Consider the following 15,628-nt stretch of genomic DNA (forward strand, 5'->3'; position numbering starts at 1 on the left):
TCCTTCATTCTTGTGCAGGATCTTTTAGAGAGAACCTGAAAAATACATGCTTTTTAGAGGTGTATATTGATAAACGGGTGGTTTTTAGAATCTCCAAGGATAACAGCTATGGCAGTTGTGCAGTAAAGTGTATATGTATGTAGGAATTCATAGAAACAGTGTATTAATTCATCTTTTTTTTTTTGTTTGTCCATCATCCCTTAAATCCTTAGGCTGTCTTGCACTCCCCAAGTTGAATCTACAGTTCCTGACTCTCCATGACTACCTGCTGAGGAACTTCAATCTTTTCCGCTTGGAGTCCACCTATGAGATCAGGCAGGACATTGAAGACAGTGTCAGTAGGATGAAGCCATGGTAATATTTATTGACTGGTGCAAGCCAGTCAGTTCCCTTCTAATCCAAGTGTGTTTAGGAATCAAAAACTGATACTTTGTGTATACTGAGTACAAAGTAACAAATGTGTTAAAATTATTACATAGATATTATGGTTTGTACTTACTCCTTCCAAAGGGTGTTGCCATGCCAGGGGTTGATATTTTAGGGGTTTGTGGTTTTGTATCTCTGCAGGTGTGTTAAAGGCAGCATGCTGGATGCTAACAAAAAGCCTTAGTTGTGTTAAGATGGACAAGTTAATTTTCCGTGGCTGACTTGACAAAACATGCAAACATCATAAACTCCTCTGTTTTTGGGAGATGTTTCTGAGTATTCTTGAATTTGCCATCTGCCACATTTTAATCCTCTTTTGGTTTAAAGGGTTTATTTGGTGTGATGTCTTTTATACTCAGTACTTGTTTTTTGTTACCTTTCCTTTATGTTCTGTTTCTGTGAGTTTTTTGAATAATGCTAGCATAACTTGCCTTTGTTTATTGAAATATAAGTCATGTTGTCCTTTGATTCTAAAATGCAGGATTGCATTAATCTAATTCAGTAGCACATAAAGTTAAGAATTCTATTTTTTTCTTAGAAGTTACTATGGGATTAATTTTTTCATAGTTTAAAAAAGAATTCAATGTATTATCAGCTAATGACTAACAAAATTTTGGTGTTTATTTCTTAGGTTATCAGAATATGGAGGTGTGGTCTTTGGTGGATGGGCTAGGATGGCACAGCCCATTGTCTCTTTCACAGTGGTGGAGGTGGCCAAGCCCAACATTGGTGAAAACTGGCCCATGCGAGTGCGAGCAGATGTTACAATCAATTTGAATGTGCGAGATAACATCAAAGATGAATGGGAAGGTACTTAGCGTGCTTTGAAATAAAGTGCTCAGAAATAGGTGCTCATCCAAGTACATTTTGATGTAGTCTTATTTGTGAGAAAAGGAGGTTTTAATCCATGGTACAGATTTGTCAGTCCTAATACAATGTAGAAGACAGTTACTCAAGTTCCAAGTTTAAGGAGTTTATATTTTCCTAAAGTGAAGTTTGAAATAATTGCTTAGATGTTGCATTGGGAACAGAATGTTTATTACTTCAGACTGATGTCAGTCAGTGACCAACTGTAAAATGCTGTCCTATACAGGACTGTGGAAAGTTAACTTAGCGTTTTAAGCTAAAAATGTCATATTGAAAAGTATGGGGAAAGTGATATCTATCTCATACACATGTGGAGAGGACAGATTTTTATTTACTTCAAACCAGTGCATTTCAGCAGTTTACAGTGTGTTTGAATATTATGAAATGCTGACTGTACCAAATACTGTTCCTTGTAAGTATGCACAGGCGACACTTCTTTTGCTTGGGGATTTGAACTTTAGTTGACTGTGTTGGCAAGTGGCATAGAAGCATGCAGCTGTACTTGTATTATCAGTAAATGTCACTCCTTTCTCTTTTGTTAGAGAAACCTGATAAACGTGCTGGAGCTGCGTAGTGTGATTGCAGGTCACATAGCACAAATGCTAAAGCTGGACTGTGTGATAAATGAGTAGATGCCGCTTTGGGGCTGTAGATTTCTCTTAAAGTAAAAAATCTAGGAGGATGGCAGAGAATTCACTATAATGAAGGTATCTATATAGTGATGCACTTAGCTTTTTAAGTACTAAAACAGCCTTTGTGATTTGTAGAAAATAATATTTTAACTAAATCAAAACTGAGATGGAGAATTCATAAATCGTTGCCTGACTTAACAGGATCTTGATGAAACTGCCTTCTGTTGAACAGTATCTGGTGCTTAATGAGGAATTATCTGTCTCATGAAAAATACAGCTTGTTCTCTCAACTTTGAAGGTGTCTTAGATCTCTGAGACTCTGGAGGTGTGCTGGAAAGAAAATTTAGTGTACAGAATTATGTTAATGAATTGGAGAAGCAGCATTTTACAAGTAGGATGTAGTTCAACAGGGATGATTATTAAGCAAGAACAAGTCACTGTACAAATACATGTTAGGGGAATAACTTGACAGGCAGTACCTCTACAGAACAGAAGGATCAGAGGTCATCATTGCTCACAAGTGAATGTGGTTCCCAACATTGTGTTAGTACTGAGGGAAAAAGACAAAATCTCAAGTTATATTGGAATTTATAAACTAGAATGTAGCAGTAAGCAAGTAACTTGGTTAAGCGACCTTTTATTTTATTAAATAGATAACTAAAGGAAGTTGGTGTAGGGTTTTGTGCCCAGTTCTAGGCACTGCACTTAACTTGTTGTAAAAAACAGAAAAAAAGGAATTGGAAGTTTGTCCTGAGGGAAGCAATGAGAAAAAGAGATTAATGCCACATTTCTTAAAGATAATTGAAAATAATTAGGTAAAAATAGCTAGAGTAAGATTATTGGGAGAATAATCTTGAAATAATGTTTGTTCTTATGGAAAAAGCATTCAACTTCTACTTTTCATATCTATTATATCATAGTGTCCTATGGTTTTGTATTTTCTAAGGTCAAGGCGCATTTTGAGGCAAAACAAAATATATACAGGTGGGATTTTATAAAAGAAATATGAGTGCATTCTTTTATATACATATGCTAAGGAGTTGATGAGGACAGTGCCATTCAGCCAAATCTCTGCCTGTTCCTTTTGGGGCCCAGGTCTGCGCAAGCACGATGTCTGCTTCCTGATCACGGTGCGTCCCATGCAGCCCTACGGCACCAAGTTTGACAGGAGACAGCCTTTCGTGGAGCAGACTGGCCTGGTCTATGTCAGAGGCTGTGAAATTCAGGGCATGCTGGACGAGAAGGGGCGTGTCATTGAAGAAGGTATGATAGCCCAAAACTTCTTCAAGAGATTTATCTTTCTGTCTCTGTGGGTTTTTTATATTTAACAGGCTAATTGATAATTTTTCTCTCTTTTAAAGAATGTTCATTGAATTAGTTACGTACATGGAAAAAAACAAACCAATTCCACAAGCAGTCTGAGAAAAGTCAGCTAGTTTCCTCTGGTAAAATCTGATGTAGCTACATTAATTAAATAAATCCAGTATTGAGTTAAGGAGTAAAAGAGATTCTGTTCAAAAACTATTAGAATAATGCAGTGAAAATGTATCCATTGCTATGCAGAAATTATTCAGAAATTTGTCTGAATTTGATTTGAGGAACAATTATGGATTTATTAGCGATAATTTGCTTTTAGCACTGAGTCAAATTCTAATCTTGTTGTTTCATTATGGGCAGGACCTGAACCAAAACCAAGACTTAAAGGTGATTGCAGAACATACAGAGTATTTCTGGACCCAAACCAGTATCAGCAGGACATGACCAACACAATCCAAAATGGAGCAGAAGATGTCTATGAGACATTTAATATAATAATGAGAAGAAAACCAAAAGAAAACAATTTCAAGGTAAGATACTTGCCTCTTAGGTCAGAAGGATGGAGCACTTCTCCTGCATGGGAAGCCTGAGAGAGTTGGAGTTGTTTAGTCTGGAGAAGAGAAGGTTTCAGGGAGATCTGACTGCACCCTTTCAGTAAGGGGGCTTATAAAAAAGATGAGCACTAACTTTCTAATTGTGGTAGTACAAGGGGTAATGTTTATTAACTAAAAGATAGTAGATGCAGCCCAGATAAAAGAAAACTATTTCATGATGAGGGTGATGAAATACTGGAACAGGTTGCCCAGATGTGGTAGATGCCCCATCCCTGGAAATTTTCAAGGTCAGGTTGAACAGGGCTCTGAGAAACTTGGTCTGCTTGCATTGCAGCAGGGGTGGACTAGATTAAGATTTAAGATTCCTTTCAGCCAAAACTATTCTATGATTCAGCCTCAACAGTGCAGAGCAGAAAGGAAGGAGCCACTTCCCTTCACCTGCTGGGCAAATTCATACTGTAGCACAAGGTGCTGTAGGCCACCTTCACTGTGAGGGTGCATAATTTTATACACCTAAAAATATTTCTTACTCACTTTCTTTGCTTTTTAGACCTCTAAATCATTAATGTTCCTTGAGTTTTCCATTTTGAAAATGCAGCATGAATGAAAAGCTACATTTCTTTTGGTGCCTTAAAATCATGCACTGCATAATTGAAGTGATTTTCATTTTGAGGGATTCTGTAGCAGGTTCTCTGTAAATGGATTAACAAGTAGGAGGACTTTTTTTCTTTCTGTATCTAGAAAGATAGCTCTGGTGTGAAGCAGCAGCTTGCAGCCTGCATGGACCATTGTGGTGCCATCATTTGTGCTGTGTACTTGCAGCTAATTTACAGGCAAATCCCAATGCAAGCCATTTTATGCTGGCATTTATGAAAGTCTCATACCTTCATTTTTCAAGACAATCTAAGGTATTTCCACATTCATCACATTGCTGCCAGTTTAGGTGTGTGCATTCCATGCCGTTTGCAAACCCTTCTAACTTCAGCTGGAGGAAAGAAAACAAGATGATGCTCTGATTAGTGTAGACAGTGTATGCAGCAGATGGAAGGCAGCTTGAAGTTTAAAGCTGAGCTTGTAGGAGAGAAGACAAGAAAACTCTTGTGCAGTCCTTGTAAATTAAACAGATGAGACAGCAGAGAAAGTGCAAATACAGTGTGTTTGCTGGAGGTGACACCACTGTGTCACTACAATTGGTCAGCAGTGTTAGTTCTTACAAGAATGAATGTTACTATTTTTACATGCATATAAATTACTTTTTGAAAAGCTGAAGCAAAGTTTTTGTGATGTAGAAGCACTACATTTGCTGTTAGGAGCATATTTCTTGCTTCCTCTTAGAAACTGATCACTGGGTTTAGAAATACTACCTGAAAATGTGATATTTTCTGATTTCTTTGTGCTTTTCTTAGCACAAACATATTATGCTGTGCTCAATATATGTTTGAGCCAGAAGTACTTGTTCTATATTTGCAACAAAAATATAAAAATTCTTACTTAATGTGGGACTTGTCCATCCCTATATCTTTGAAGTGATTCAGGCTTCAGAAGTGCTAAGATGCCTTCAACTTCATAGCTTTGCAGGTTTGTCTCAGAATCCACAGCATGATTGTGACTGGAAGAAACATATTCAGAGAATGGCTAAGGTTGGGGGGACCTTAGGAGTTGATTTAGTCCAAGACCTGTTTAAAGCAGAGTCAACTAGGGCAATTTGTTGAAGACCTTGTCACTATGTAGTGGGAATTGGATATGTCCAGTGATGGAAACTACCTAGCCACTCTAGACAGCCTGTTCCAGTGTTGCATTACCTCTACAGTAAAAATATTTTAGTGTATTTAGGTGGAATTTCCCATATCTCAAGTCATGTCCATTGCCCCTTGTCCTTTCACAGGGCACTACTGAGTGGACTCTCATTCCATTGACATAACTTCCTCCCAGTGAATTTTATTTATGCAAATCACTCAAATTCTCCAATGCTCCTTGAGTTTTGTGTTCTTGAGGCTGAACAATCCCAGCTCTCTGAGCTTCTCATACAGCAGATTCTCCAATCCCTTCATCATCTCAGTGGCTGTTTGCTAGAGCCATTCCAGTATGTCTGTGTCTCCTGTCCTGAGGAGCCCAGCCCTGGACACAGCCCTCCAGATGTCGTGTCACCCACGCTGAGTAGTGGGGAAGAACCAGGACCTTAACAGAGGTTGACTAAGCAGGGATGGTGATCACATTACTTGACTCTTTCAATGATACAACACAAGCAAGAAAAGAAAATCTTACCCTTTTGGAGATGGATAATAAATGAATAAAATTCTGTGCTTTGATTTGACTGACTTTTGCAAGTTCTTTTACAAGATTGGCATTTGGAGGTTCTGTGTTGTATTCTGGTATGGATGGCTGATTCACCGTGTTTGCCATTCATTTGTGTCCATGTTTGGTGGCATGGTAGCTCATAGGATCTGGAAATCAGTGCAGGCCTGGTATCCTGTGTTCCATGCTGCTGCTGAGAAGCAGATACATGGTGACTGAATGCCAAGTTTCAAGTGAGATAGTTCTTCAAGCCTTGCCACTAAAGTAGCCCTTTGAAAGGAAGGCTAAAATTCAGCTACCTCTTAGTTAAAAAGCACACCTTCTGTGCAAGTCTAGGGTCTGGAGCTTTGGTATTTTCACAAGAGGGGAAAGGAGAGACAACTTGTATAACCACAGATGATTAGATAAATTAATTTGTGGGTGAAGAGCAAATGCTTGAAGGAAGGCTTAAGCTGACTGCAAGGGTGAAGTTTATAGGCCTGTAAGAGGAAACCTTAAACTGCATGAGGATCTTCTATGCGTTTTTCCCTTGCTGTGAGTGTTCTGGGATGAAAATTTACTGATGTTTATGGTCGTCTTTACTAGCTCTTAGTTCAAGAACTCTGTCCTTTGATACTGGTGTTTTGTTGCATATGTACACTGTCCATATATTGACTCAATCTAACCAAACCCTGTCAATTAAAGAGTTCTGTTCTATAGTCTTAAAACAGATTTGATTGATCTTCAGTATGATTTTTACTTGGTGAAAAGTCAGTCTCTTCAATCCTGTTTTTTCCGGCTTTTCTTATTTACAGGCTCTTCTGGAGACTATCAGGAACCTGATGAACACAGATTGTGTGGTTCCTGACTGGCTGCATGACATCATTCTTGGATATGGAGACCCAAGTAGTGCACACTATTCAAAAATGCCCAATCAGATTGCAACTCTGGATTTTAATGACACTTTCCTGTCCATTGATCATTTAAAAGCTAGCTTTCCTGGGTACAATGTTAAAGTCACTGTTGACAATCCAGATCTGCACGTACCCCCCTTCAGGTGATCTCAATATTTCAAGTACTTCTTGATATTCTTGCTGAAACATGTTTTCAGGTGGAGTTATGTTCAGAGGTTGAAAGGAGATGCTCTTTATTTTAAAAAAAGATGGAGATATGTTTAGATTATGTTTAGATACGTAAGATTTAGATAGTTACATGGTAGAGTTAACTGTATGACAGCAAGACCCAGGACCAGCTTCTGTTCTCTTCTGTACAAAAATGCATCAGAGCATTGCTTGTAGATCAGCCTACAGAATATATGCTAAAAGAAAAGTATGAGATAGAATCAAGACACATAATACTCTCTTCTGTATTATTGCATCTAGTCTCCTCAAGATCAGGCTAGAGAATTTTAATTACATCGTTTCCTTACATGTCTCATTACAACAAGCTAAGAACGGCAATTTCAACACCAGTTAAGATTTGAGCTTGTGGAAACACTGTTCAATCAACATAAAGGATTAAGTCTGAAATCCCATAATGCTTATTTTTAGAAATGATTTCTGAAATAGGATTCCATTGGCAACTAAATGAGATTTACTTGTTATGTTTTAGTGGTGCTGTTGTTCAGCAATTTTAGACTTGACAATTCTGTCCCTCCTGGTCTGGTTCCTTGAATTTTGACAACTGAGTTTCACAGTGCATAGTATTGGAGAACAGTTCCTTCAGATGAAGAAACTTCATCTTTTCCTTGTGAAGCAATTAATCTGTGGAGGGGAAAGATGCCTTTCCCCTGCATCAGTCATTTTTTATCATGGCTAAACTGAATCTTGAAAAGCAGGGAGGTAATCTCCTGAGCTTTTTTTGGAAACACTACATGGAGAATTTGTGTGGAGAAGGCACTAACACTATATAATGATATAAAAATAGTCTGAAGGTATCAGAAAAAGATCTCACACACAGTTTTCCTCAATGACCTGTTGTTCAGTTTCAGTTCAGAGATACTGCTCTTTATGAATAGCTGTTGCTCTTCCTACTGCTACATTTGTCCTGTAAGAGATTATTATTGTTATAGATATCTACATTTTGGATGGGCATTGGGATTTCTTCACCTGTGATTTGTTTCTGAATTAGAGAAGCTTGCTAATATGCATAGAAGGCTATAAAAAATTGAAATTGGAGGATAAAAACCTTCATCTGTTGGAATAGTTTGGAATACTGACACAGCTTATGTTCTATGATAACTTTTCTCCTGTCCCTTCCATTTTCAATTATGAACTTCTTGTCTTCAGTGTTCTTCCAGCTGGCTCTCAGCACTGCTCCTGGCTTTTCCAGTTATGAAAAGAGTGCTTTTGACACACTTTTTGTTTAATCAGCTTCATCAATTCATTTGGCATTTCTCTTCTTTATTCTCCTTAAAACTTTGTCATTTGCAGCACTTGTTTCCCTGTTGTATGAGAGTTTGTCTTAATGGGGAGAAAAAATCTTTATCACCTTCTGAGACAGTCCATGCCATAGTGAACATGATGAACTGTAACCTGAAATTATGTGTTGCAGAATAACTTTCCCAATGAAGGAAGGTAAAGGAACGAAAAGAAAAGAGGATGGAAGTGAAGAAAACCCTGAAGAAGCTAAAACACTGATTGTAGAGCCTCATGTTATCCCAAACAGGGGACCATATCCATATAATCAACCAAAACGGTAAGAAATGGATGGGAACTTACTTTCAAATGACAACATGTGCATAGCAGTTCATTTTCAAAAGTGAGACTGGTTTGTTTTATATTTGAATCAAAATTGTCCCTCATCTGTGAAAAATTTATTCTGTTGCCCCCCATCTGTGAAAAGAGTCCCTTGAAGAACAGTGAGAAATATTGTCTTCTAGTGATTTTTGTCTCAGGAATTTGAATATTAGTAAAGTAATACCTAAATAATTTTACAACATTCTCTGCAAATAGTGACTAAAGACAAACAGGCTTTTAGATGGAAAGAGTTGTCACATGGACAACATGATTTACTGTCTTGCTCAGAAATTTCAAGACTGTTGTATCTATAAAAACGTAGTTCTAATGCTGATTTAATTTGTGCAAAATTTTGCAGATGTGTTGTTCAGGAATGATATAAACAATTAATTGAAATAAAACTTATTAAAACAATTGCTTTTACAAAAATTGTTGGCAAAATCTATCAATTATCTGATGTTGTTCTGCTTTGTTACAGCAATACTATTCAATTTACCCATACTCAGATTGAAGCCATCCGTGCAGGAATGCAGCCTGGACTAACTATGGTGAGGATGTTTTTAAGGATTCTAAACTCTTATTTTATTAATTCTGGCCTTAGGTAGATTCAGTGAAATCCTAGTAATGCCCCTTTCTGTAGCCTTGCTGAGGTAATTTCTATTAATAGTTTAAGGATATGAAGAACTAACTTTCAGAGGCTCAACATGCTCCAGTCCTCACAAAATCATAGAGCAACACATCTCTGTATCCTGTGTTTCCGTGGCTGAATGCTTTCCACAGCAACTGAATTTACTTTTGAAGTGGTTAAAGAGTCTTTAAATAAAGCAGGAATGCTTTCATAGCAATTTGTAATTTTATGTGTAGATGCTTATGAAAACTGCTATTCTGTGCTTCTTAATCATGTAAAAATTGTTTTGTGATGCTTTCTTTATAATACTTGGATACCTTTAAAATGTCTGAGCTGTCAATTTTGGAGTGTTTGTAGAATTGAGCCTATGAAAACATTAATTGTTATTATATGTCTATATCATCAGTTGTAGATTTCTGAGTAAATAGAAGGAATGAATTCTCTCTTTTTAAAAATTTTTCCTGTTCTTTATGTCTGTTTCTCCCTATTGTTTTTCAGTTGTGTGTCTTGATTCTCTTTTCACTGTTTCCCCCCTGTTAAGCCTGAGACTGAAGTTCTGAGACTAAACTGCCTTTTTCTATGAGAACATCTGTTTTCTTTTTAGTACTTCCTGTGCTGGATTACCATATTCCTTTTAGTCAGGAATCTGCCAAAATAGTCTAAAGGAATCTTTTATAGTATGTTGTATTTGGTCTGAAAGTTCAGCAGAGCCAGGAAGCAATGTGTAATGTCAGTGCCTTGTGAGATTGTTCTGGGTTTTTTCTTCCCCAGCCAACTCTGTTTTTCTTTATTTTTTAGTATTCTGATAAATTGTGTATTGATTTTTATTTGTTATTATTTTTTTGTGTATGTGTGTTTGATTTTAGGTAGTGGGTCCACCTGGTACTGGAAAAACTGATGTAGCAGTCCAGATAATATCCAATCTTTATCATAATTTCCCAGAACAACGAACTCTAATAGTTACCCACTCTAATCAGGTAAAGTGTCAATCATGTGTGGAATTTTCCTGTAATTGCAATGTAGAAGAGCAGTAGGTATTGACATCAGTAGTTTGGGAATTGCATTTGTCTCCTAACAGTGGAAACTTGAGTCAACTTACGTGCAGTTTTGCCAGTTTGATAATGAGAAATTAAATTTTTGAATTTCAGGTGTGTAGTTCTAAACTATTTTTCTGAAGTTTTCAATGTGTTTAATTGGTCGGAGGTCAAAAATAAGAAAGTATTTTTGAATAAGTATCATTTGGTGAGGAGTTACAGCGTGGAACAATACAGGCCAGTCTGCACTGGGTGGCAGGAGAGTGACAGTTGGGAGAAAGGGTTGAGAACATTGAGAACAAGTCCATTGAGGAGAAAAAGAAGGAGATACTTTGAGGCAGATAGAAGACTTCTTACTAGACAAGACTTTAATGAGGACATTAACTTGAAATTGTGCCCTGGGAAATTAACTGTATCTCAGCAGGGTCCATTACCCATGCTTTGATGCTGCACTTTAAGATGTTTACATCAGTTGCAGCTGCAAATGGAGCTTGTTTGTGTTTATTCTTATTTTCACAACTTGATGATCCAGTGCTTACAAGCTTGCTCCTTTGAAATAAACGAGTTAGTTGACAGTAGGCCACTAGAGAACTGAAGAGTTTAAGGTAGAAGATGTAGCAAACCTAGAAGTTTAGTTGAGGAAAATTCAGTTATCCAAAATGAGATAGAGTCCCAGTACCTGACAGCCAGTACCAGATCATACTTCTCTCATGTACAGTAAAAGTTAAATTGTTTAATGTCATCATACAAAAATTGGTGTTTGTGAGACAGTTTTGTAAACTCATAGCTTTATCAACTAAGTTAACTATATGATTACAATTTCAAAATTTAATTCTAAATCAAATGTGATTGTTGTATAAAGTATGCAAATAAAAGGGTGTTAGTAGGCTAATTTCTTTGTTGTCAAGGTTAGGAGTTTCAGTATTAACTTTGTTTTGTTAAAACAAATTATTTTTGTTTGTTTCAGCTTCCATTTATACTAAAATAGGAAAAATCTCTTATTTTACTCACAAGTAATTCCTCCATTTTCCCCTGCAAGAGCCTCTGAACTTCTAAAAACTACCTTTTCTCCTGTTCTTGTCAATCTTTAGGCTTTGAACCAGCTGTTTGAAAAAATCATGGCTTTAGACATTGATGAGCGTCATCTTCTGCGTCTGGGTCACGGAGAGGAGGAATTAGAGACAGAGAAAGATTTCAGCAGGTGAGGAAGGAGATGCTAATGATAAACTCCCTTGTATAGACATGGCAGGAAGATGTCTCTGTTGAATCCAGTCTGCCTCCCAGGCGAAGGAGCGGTGGTGGACAAGTGTTACCCTTCTCATGTTATTCAATCCCAGTAACACAGATTGCACTATTTTTCAGTACCAGGTTTATTAATTTTGGTTCTTACTCTGTACAAAAGCTGTGCTTCCTTGAGCATCTAAAGACAGTCAGTTGCTTTGTCACAAAATCAACTGCTTGAATAATAGATATTTATATATTTTTTTGACCCTCATACCTTCATACAATTAATCTGTGAGAGAAATTAGAATAATAAGGTGGATTCTTAGAGCTACAGTTTTTTTGTTCAAATATGGTATCACTTCTACTGTCATGGTGATTTTTGCATTAATAAACAGGAAATTAAACTTTCTGCTTTGAATTCTTCTTGAACTTTGCTTAACATCAAAGTTGCTTATTTCATTGATAACACATTTTGAGGTATACATATACATTTTGAGGAAAGCTATGAACTCTGTGTCATTACAAAGACTTAAGAACCTGTTCTTCTAAATATTTGTGTGTTTGTCATGCTTTAGTCCAATTGACGTCAGTAGGATTACCCACATTCATGAATGTAAGCGGGGTATAATGGTCATGCACTGGAAATATCTGAACTGTCCAGTACTGGATTATCATAGCAATACTTTGACTTCAAAAGCTGTAGTAAAAATTATATATAGTCACTAGAAGCTACCCACATATACATAGTTCAGTATTTAGCAAAATAAATGCCTTGTGATTTTTTTTCTTTTAAATTGGATGCTTTGACGTAGTCAAATTATTCCAGAAATTTGATAGCCAAAAACTTACTGAATGGTGCCATAGCAGATATTTATTTAGTACTATCCATAGTTCAGTATATTCCTTGAACTGTAGCATTCATTGTTAAAAGGAATTTTCTTTCCAACGCTATGTTGTCTGTTTTCACACTTTGTCAGGGTAACTCCAGACCTGTGGGATATTTGTGCAAGCACTATGGGTTCTGGTAGTTCAAGAGGGAGGGGTAAAGGTTGAGGAATATATTTGAAGGTGGGCTGCACTACTCTGAGAACTTTATTTCTCATTAGCTTGGCTTTGGGACTTTTTAGGGTTCAACTGATAAAAATAGTCATCATCTAACAAATTCTTAGGCTTTGGAACGGGGTTGTAGTTGTGAGAGTGTTTTGGCAGGGTGCTGGGGTTTTTTGTGATCTCTCATTGTGATATTGAGATACTATTTTGTGTTTAATAAAAATTATTATTATATATTACATATGTTATATATAATCTGTTTTGTAGGTATGGAAGAGTCAATTACGTGCTGGCTCGAAGACTTGAACTTCTGCGAGAAGTTGGGCGATTACAAGAGAGTCTTGGAGTCCCAGGAGATGTATCTTACACTTGTGAAACAGCTGGCCACTTTTTCTTATACCAAGTAAGGACTGAAATACTTTTGCAGGGACTGTATGACCTAAATATGTTACGAAACACTGTGTAAAAGTTGCAATGAATTTTTCAGAGTTGAGAGTAAAAGCAAAAAGCATTTTCCTTGGTGATTCACAATACAGTAACAGCTAAAGTTAAAATTGCAGCATGACTTGCTTGTGTTGCTATTGTTTTAAATCCTGCCTGCTGACTCACCAAGTCATTGCTGCCCTTCATGAATGCTGGCAAAGATTCTAACCTGAAGCTTCTCCTTCAGATAGGAAAATCTGTGGGCTGCTTTATATTTTGGACAAGCATTAGAGCATCTACTTGATGGTCCTGATAGGAGGCTTTTATAGCATTAAATGCCAGTGTGAAATCAAATGTACAGTGTACAAAATGGTATGTTGCATGTCCCTCATTTCTCCTCCATGTATTTTTCAGTGATGTGGTCTACATTTGCAATTAATGTTGCATAAGGAGGTTTACAGAGTGGAACTTAGGACTGAATGCACTTACTTGTGTATGTTTTTACAGAAGTTACTCTGGTCTAGCTTTAGTGTGGACCTTAATATTAAATGGACATTAGATGTTGAAGAGTGCTAGGAACACTGCTAGAGGTCATCTTCGGTTCAGTTTCCTCCTAATGAATCCCACTTGGTATTTAAATCAAAGTAGTGTGAGTAGAGATAATAAAGAAGTTTCCTTCTGTACTGGGTTTGTGTGGCAAGGTTTTGGTAGCAGGTAGCTGTAGGAATGCCCTCTGAGAAGAGGCCAGGGGCTGTCATGTGCAGGACCCAGGCAGCTCCAGCAGACCCACTGCTGACCAAAGCTGAATCCATAGTGAAACTGGTGCTGTCTCTTTGAAAACCTCTTTGAGAAGAGGCCAAAAACCAGCAGCAGATGAGGGCAGAGAGGGAAATGTGAGAAACAACCCCATATACCCAGGACAGAAGAAAATGAGGGGGCAGGAAGTGCTCCAGGCATCAGAGCACAGGTTCCCCATGGCTTGTGGAGACAGCCATGGTAAAGCAGGTTTTCCACCTGCAGCCAGTGGAGAACTGCCACTGCAGCCCATGGAGTTCCCCATGCTGAGCAGGTGGGTATATCCTGAGGGAAGAGGCAGCCTGTCAAAATCCCATGCTGGAGCAGGGAAGAAGTGTGAGTAGGAAGGGGTGGCAGAGATGGGGTGTTGTGAACTTGAATGATCTGTACTGGTCAGGGTAGGGAGGAGGTAAAAAAATTGGCAATGAAGTTAACCCTGGGAACAAAGAGGGAGTGGAGAGGAAAGATGGTTTTAGTTTTGTCTTTGTTGCTCACCATCTTACTCTGTTTTTAATTTTCAATAAATGAATTTAATTTTCCTTGTTTTGTCAGTGATGCTACTTGCTAAGCAATCTCCCTGTCTTTATCTCAACCCATAAACTTTTCTATCTTAATTTCTCCCATTGTCCTGTTGAAGAGGGGGAGTGGGAGAAACTGGGTTGGGAGTCTGGCAGCCAACCAGGGTTGAGCCAAGTGCATCCCACCACAACTTCAAAAATGTCTTTCTGACACAAGGTCAAATGCTACCTAAGACATACCTTACTTATGTGATAATTTTTTTAGTGGTATGCTGCAAGCCTGTATATTGCCAAATACCTTATGATATAAACCCACCTTGCTTTGTTGTAGGTAATGTCTCGCTGGGAGGAGTATATCAGTAAAGTGAAGGTTAAAGGTGGAAAATCACCAGATGTTGCAGATATCTCCAGTTTCTTTCCTTTTCACCAGTATTTTGCAAATGCTCCTCAACCAGTTTTCAAAGGCAAATCATATGAAGAAGATATGGAAATAGCTGAAGGGTGTTTTAGACATATTAAGAAAATATTCACTCAGCTTGAGGTAAGACATGTAACTGTTAATGGGAAGTGAATCTGGCTAATCTTGTAGAAAAATTACATGACTCCATAATTCTCATTTTCCCTACTTCCTAGAAGAAATTTACATGTCTAGGCAGCTTCATTACTTGGCAAGGTGAGAATTTCCACTTTTGAGTAATATAGGTATGTTACACACTAGGAGCAAGGGTCTGGTCTCTTTTAGTTGGATCATGGGAAGCAGCCATTCTGCATCCGTTTTCACTGATGAGGTTACAGGGATTGGTACACCTATCACTACTCCTCTGATCCTCACAGGGTCTTTGTATTTACGGTGAGATGCCTTTAATCAGATAACCTAAAAGTAACAGATTATCTTCTGGTTTTGCCAGAATTGCTTAAGAGGCTATTAAATATTAGGATAAAGGTGATCTGTGATCACTTGATTTTATTAACTGTAATGGTCTTTCTGTTACTGAATTTGATGTCATGTTATGATGCAGTAAAGTAGGAAACAAGAAGATATAGTAAAAGAAAATTTTGGGGGATTCTGAGAGGGTACCTCAGAATTATTTGAATATTTGTCTGTAAATTTATACGTATGTACAGGTTGGAAGAATTCTTTCATAGGT

The 15,628-nt window shown here is 37.5% G+C and overlaps 1 protein-coding gene across 1 annotated transcript in view; it reads left to right on the plus strand.

Annotated features, from left to right (window-relative positions):
- AQR (aquarius intron-binding spliceosomal factor) overlaps positions 1 to 15,628 on the plus strand; it is a 46,111-nt gene that overhangs the window by 16,561 nt on the left and 13,922 nt on the right. The window contains exons 15-25 of the mRNA XM_054275997.1: positions 213 to 354; positions 1,058 to 1,236; positions 3,021 to 3,188; positions 3,603 to 3,772; positions 6,886 to 7,127; positions 8,624 to 8,767; positions 9,287 to 9,356; positions 10,303 to 10,413; positions 11,562 to 11,671; positions 13,012 to 13,147; positions 14,812 to 15,021. Of these exons, the coding sequence (XP_054131972.1) occupies positions 213 to 354; positions 1,058 to 1,236; positions 3,021 to 3,188; positions 3,603 to 3,772; positions 6,886 to 7,127; positions 8,624 to 8,767; positions 9,287 to 9,356; positions 10,303 to 10,413; positions 11,562 to 11,671; positions 13,012 to 13,147; positions 14,812 to 15,021 (1,682 nt within the window). The remainder of the gene's footprint in view (positions 1 to 212; positions 355 to 1,057; positions 1,237 to 3,020; positions 3,189 to 3,602; positions 3,773 to 6,885; positions 7,128 to 8,623; positions 8,768 to 9,286; positions 9,357 to 10,302; positions 10,414 to 11,561; positions 11,672 to 13,011; positions 13,148 to 14,811; positions 15,022 to 15,628) is intronic.

This window comes from Melozone crissalis, unplaced genomic scaffold (genome assembly GCF_028551555.1).
Source record: "Melozone crissalis strain CALT ecotype California unplaced genomic scaffold, PUWL_Pcris_2 ptg000018l_1, whole genome shotgun sequence".
Taxonomy (NCBI): Eukaryota; Metazoa; Chordata; class Aves; order Passeriformes; family Passerellidae; genus Melozone; species Melozone crissalis.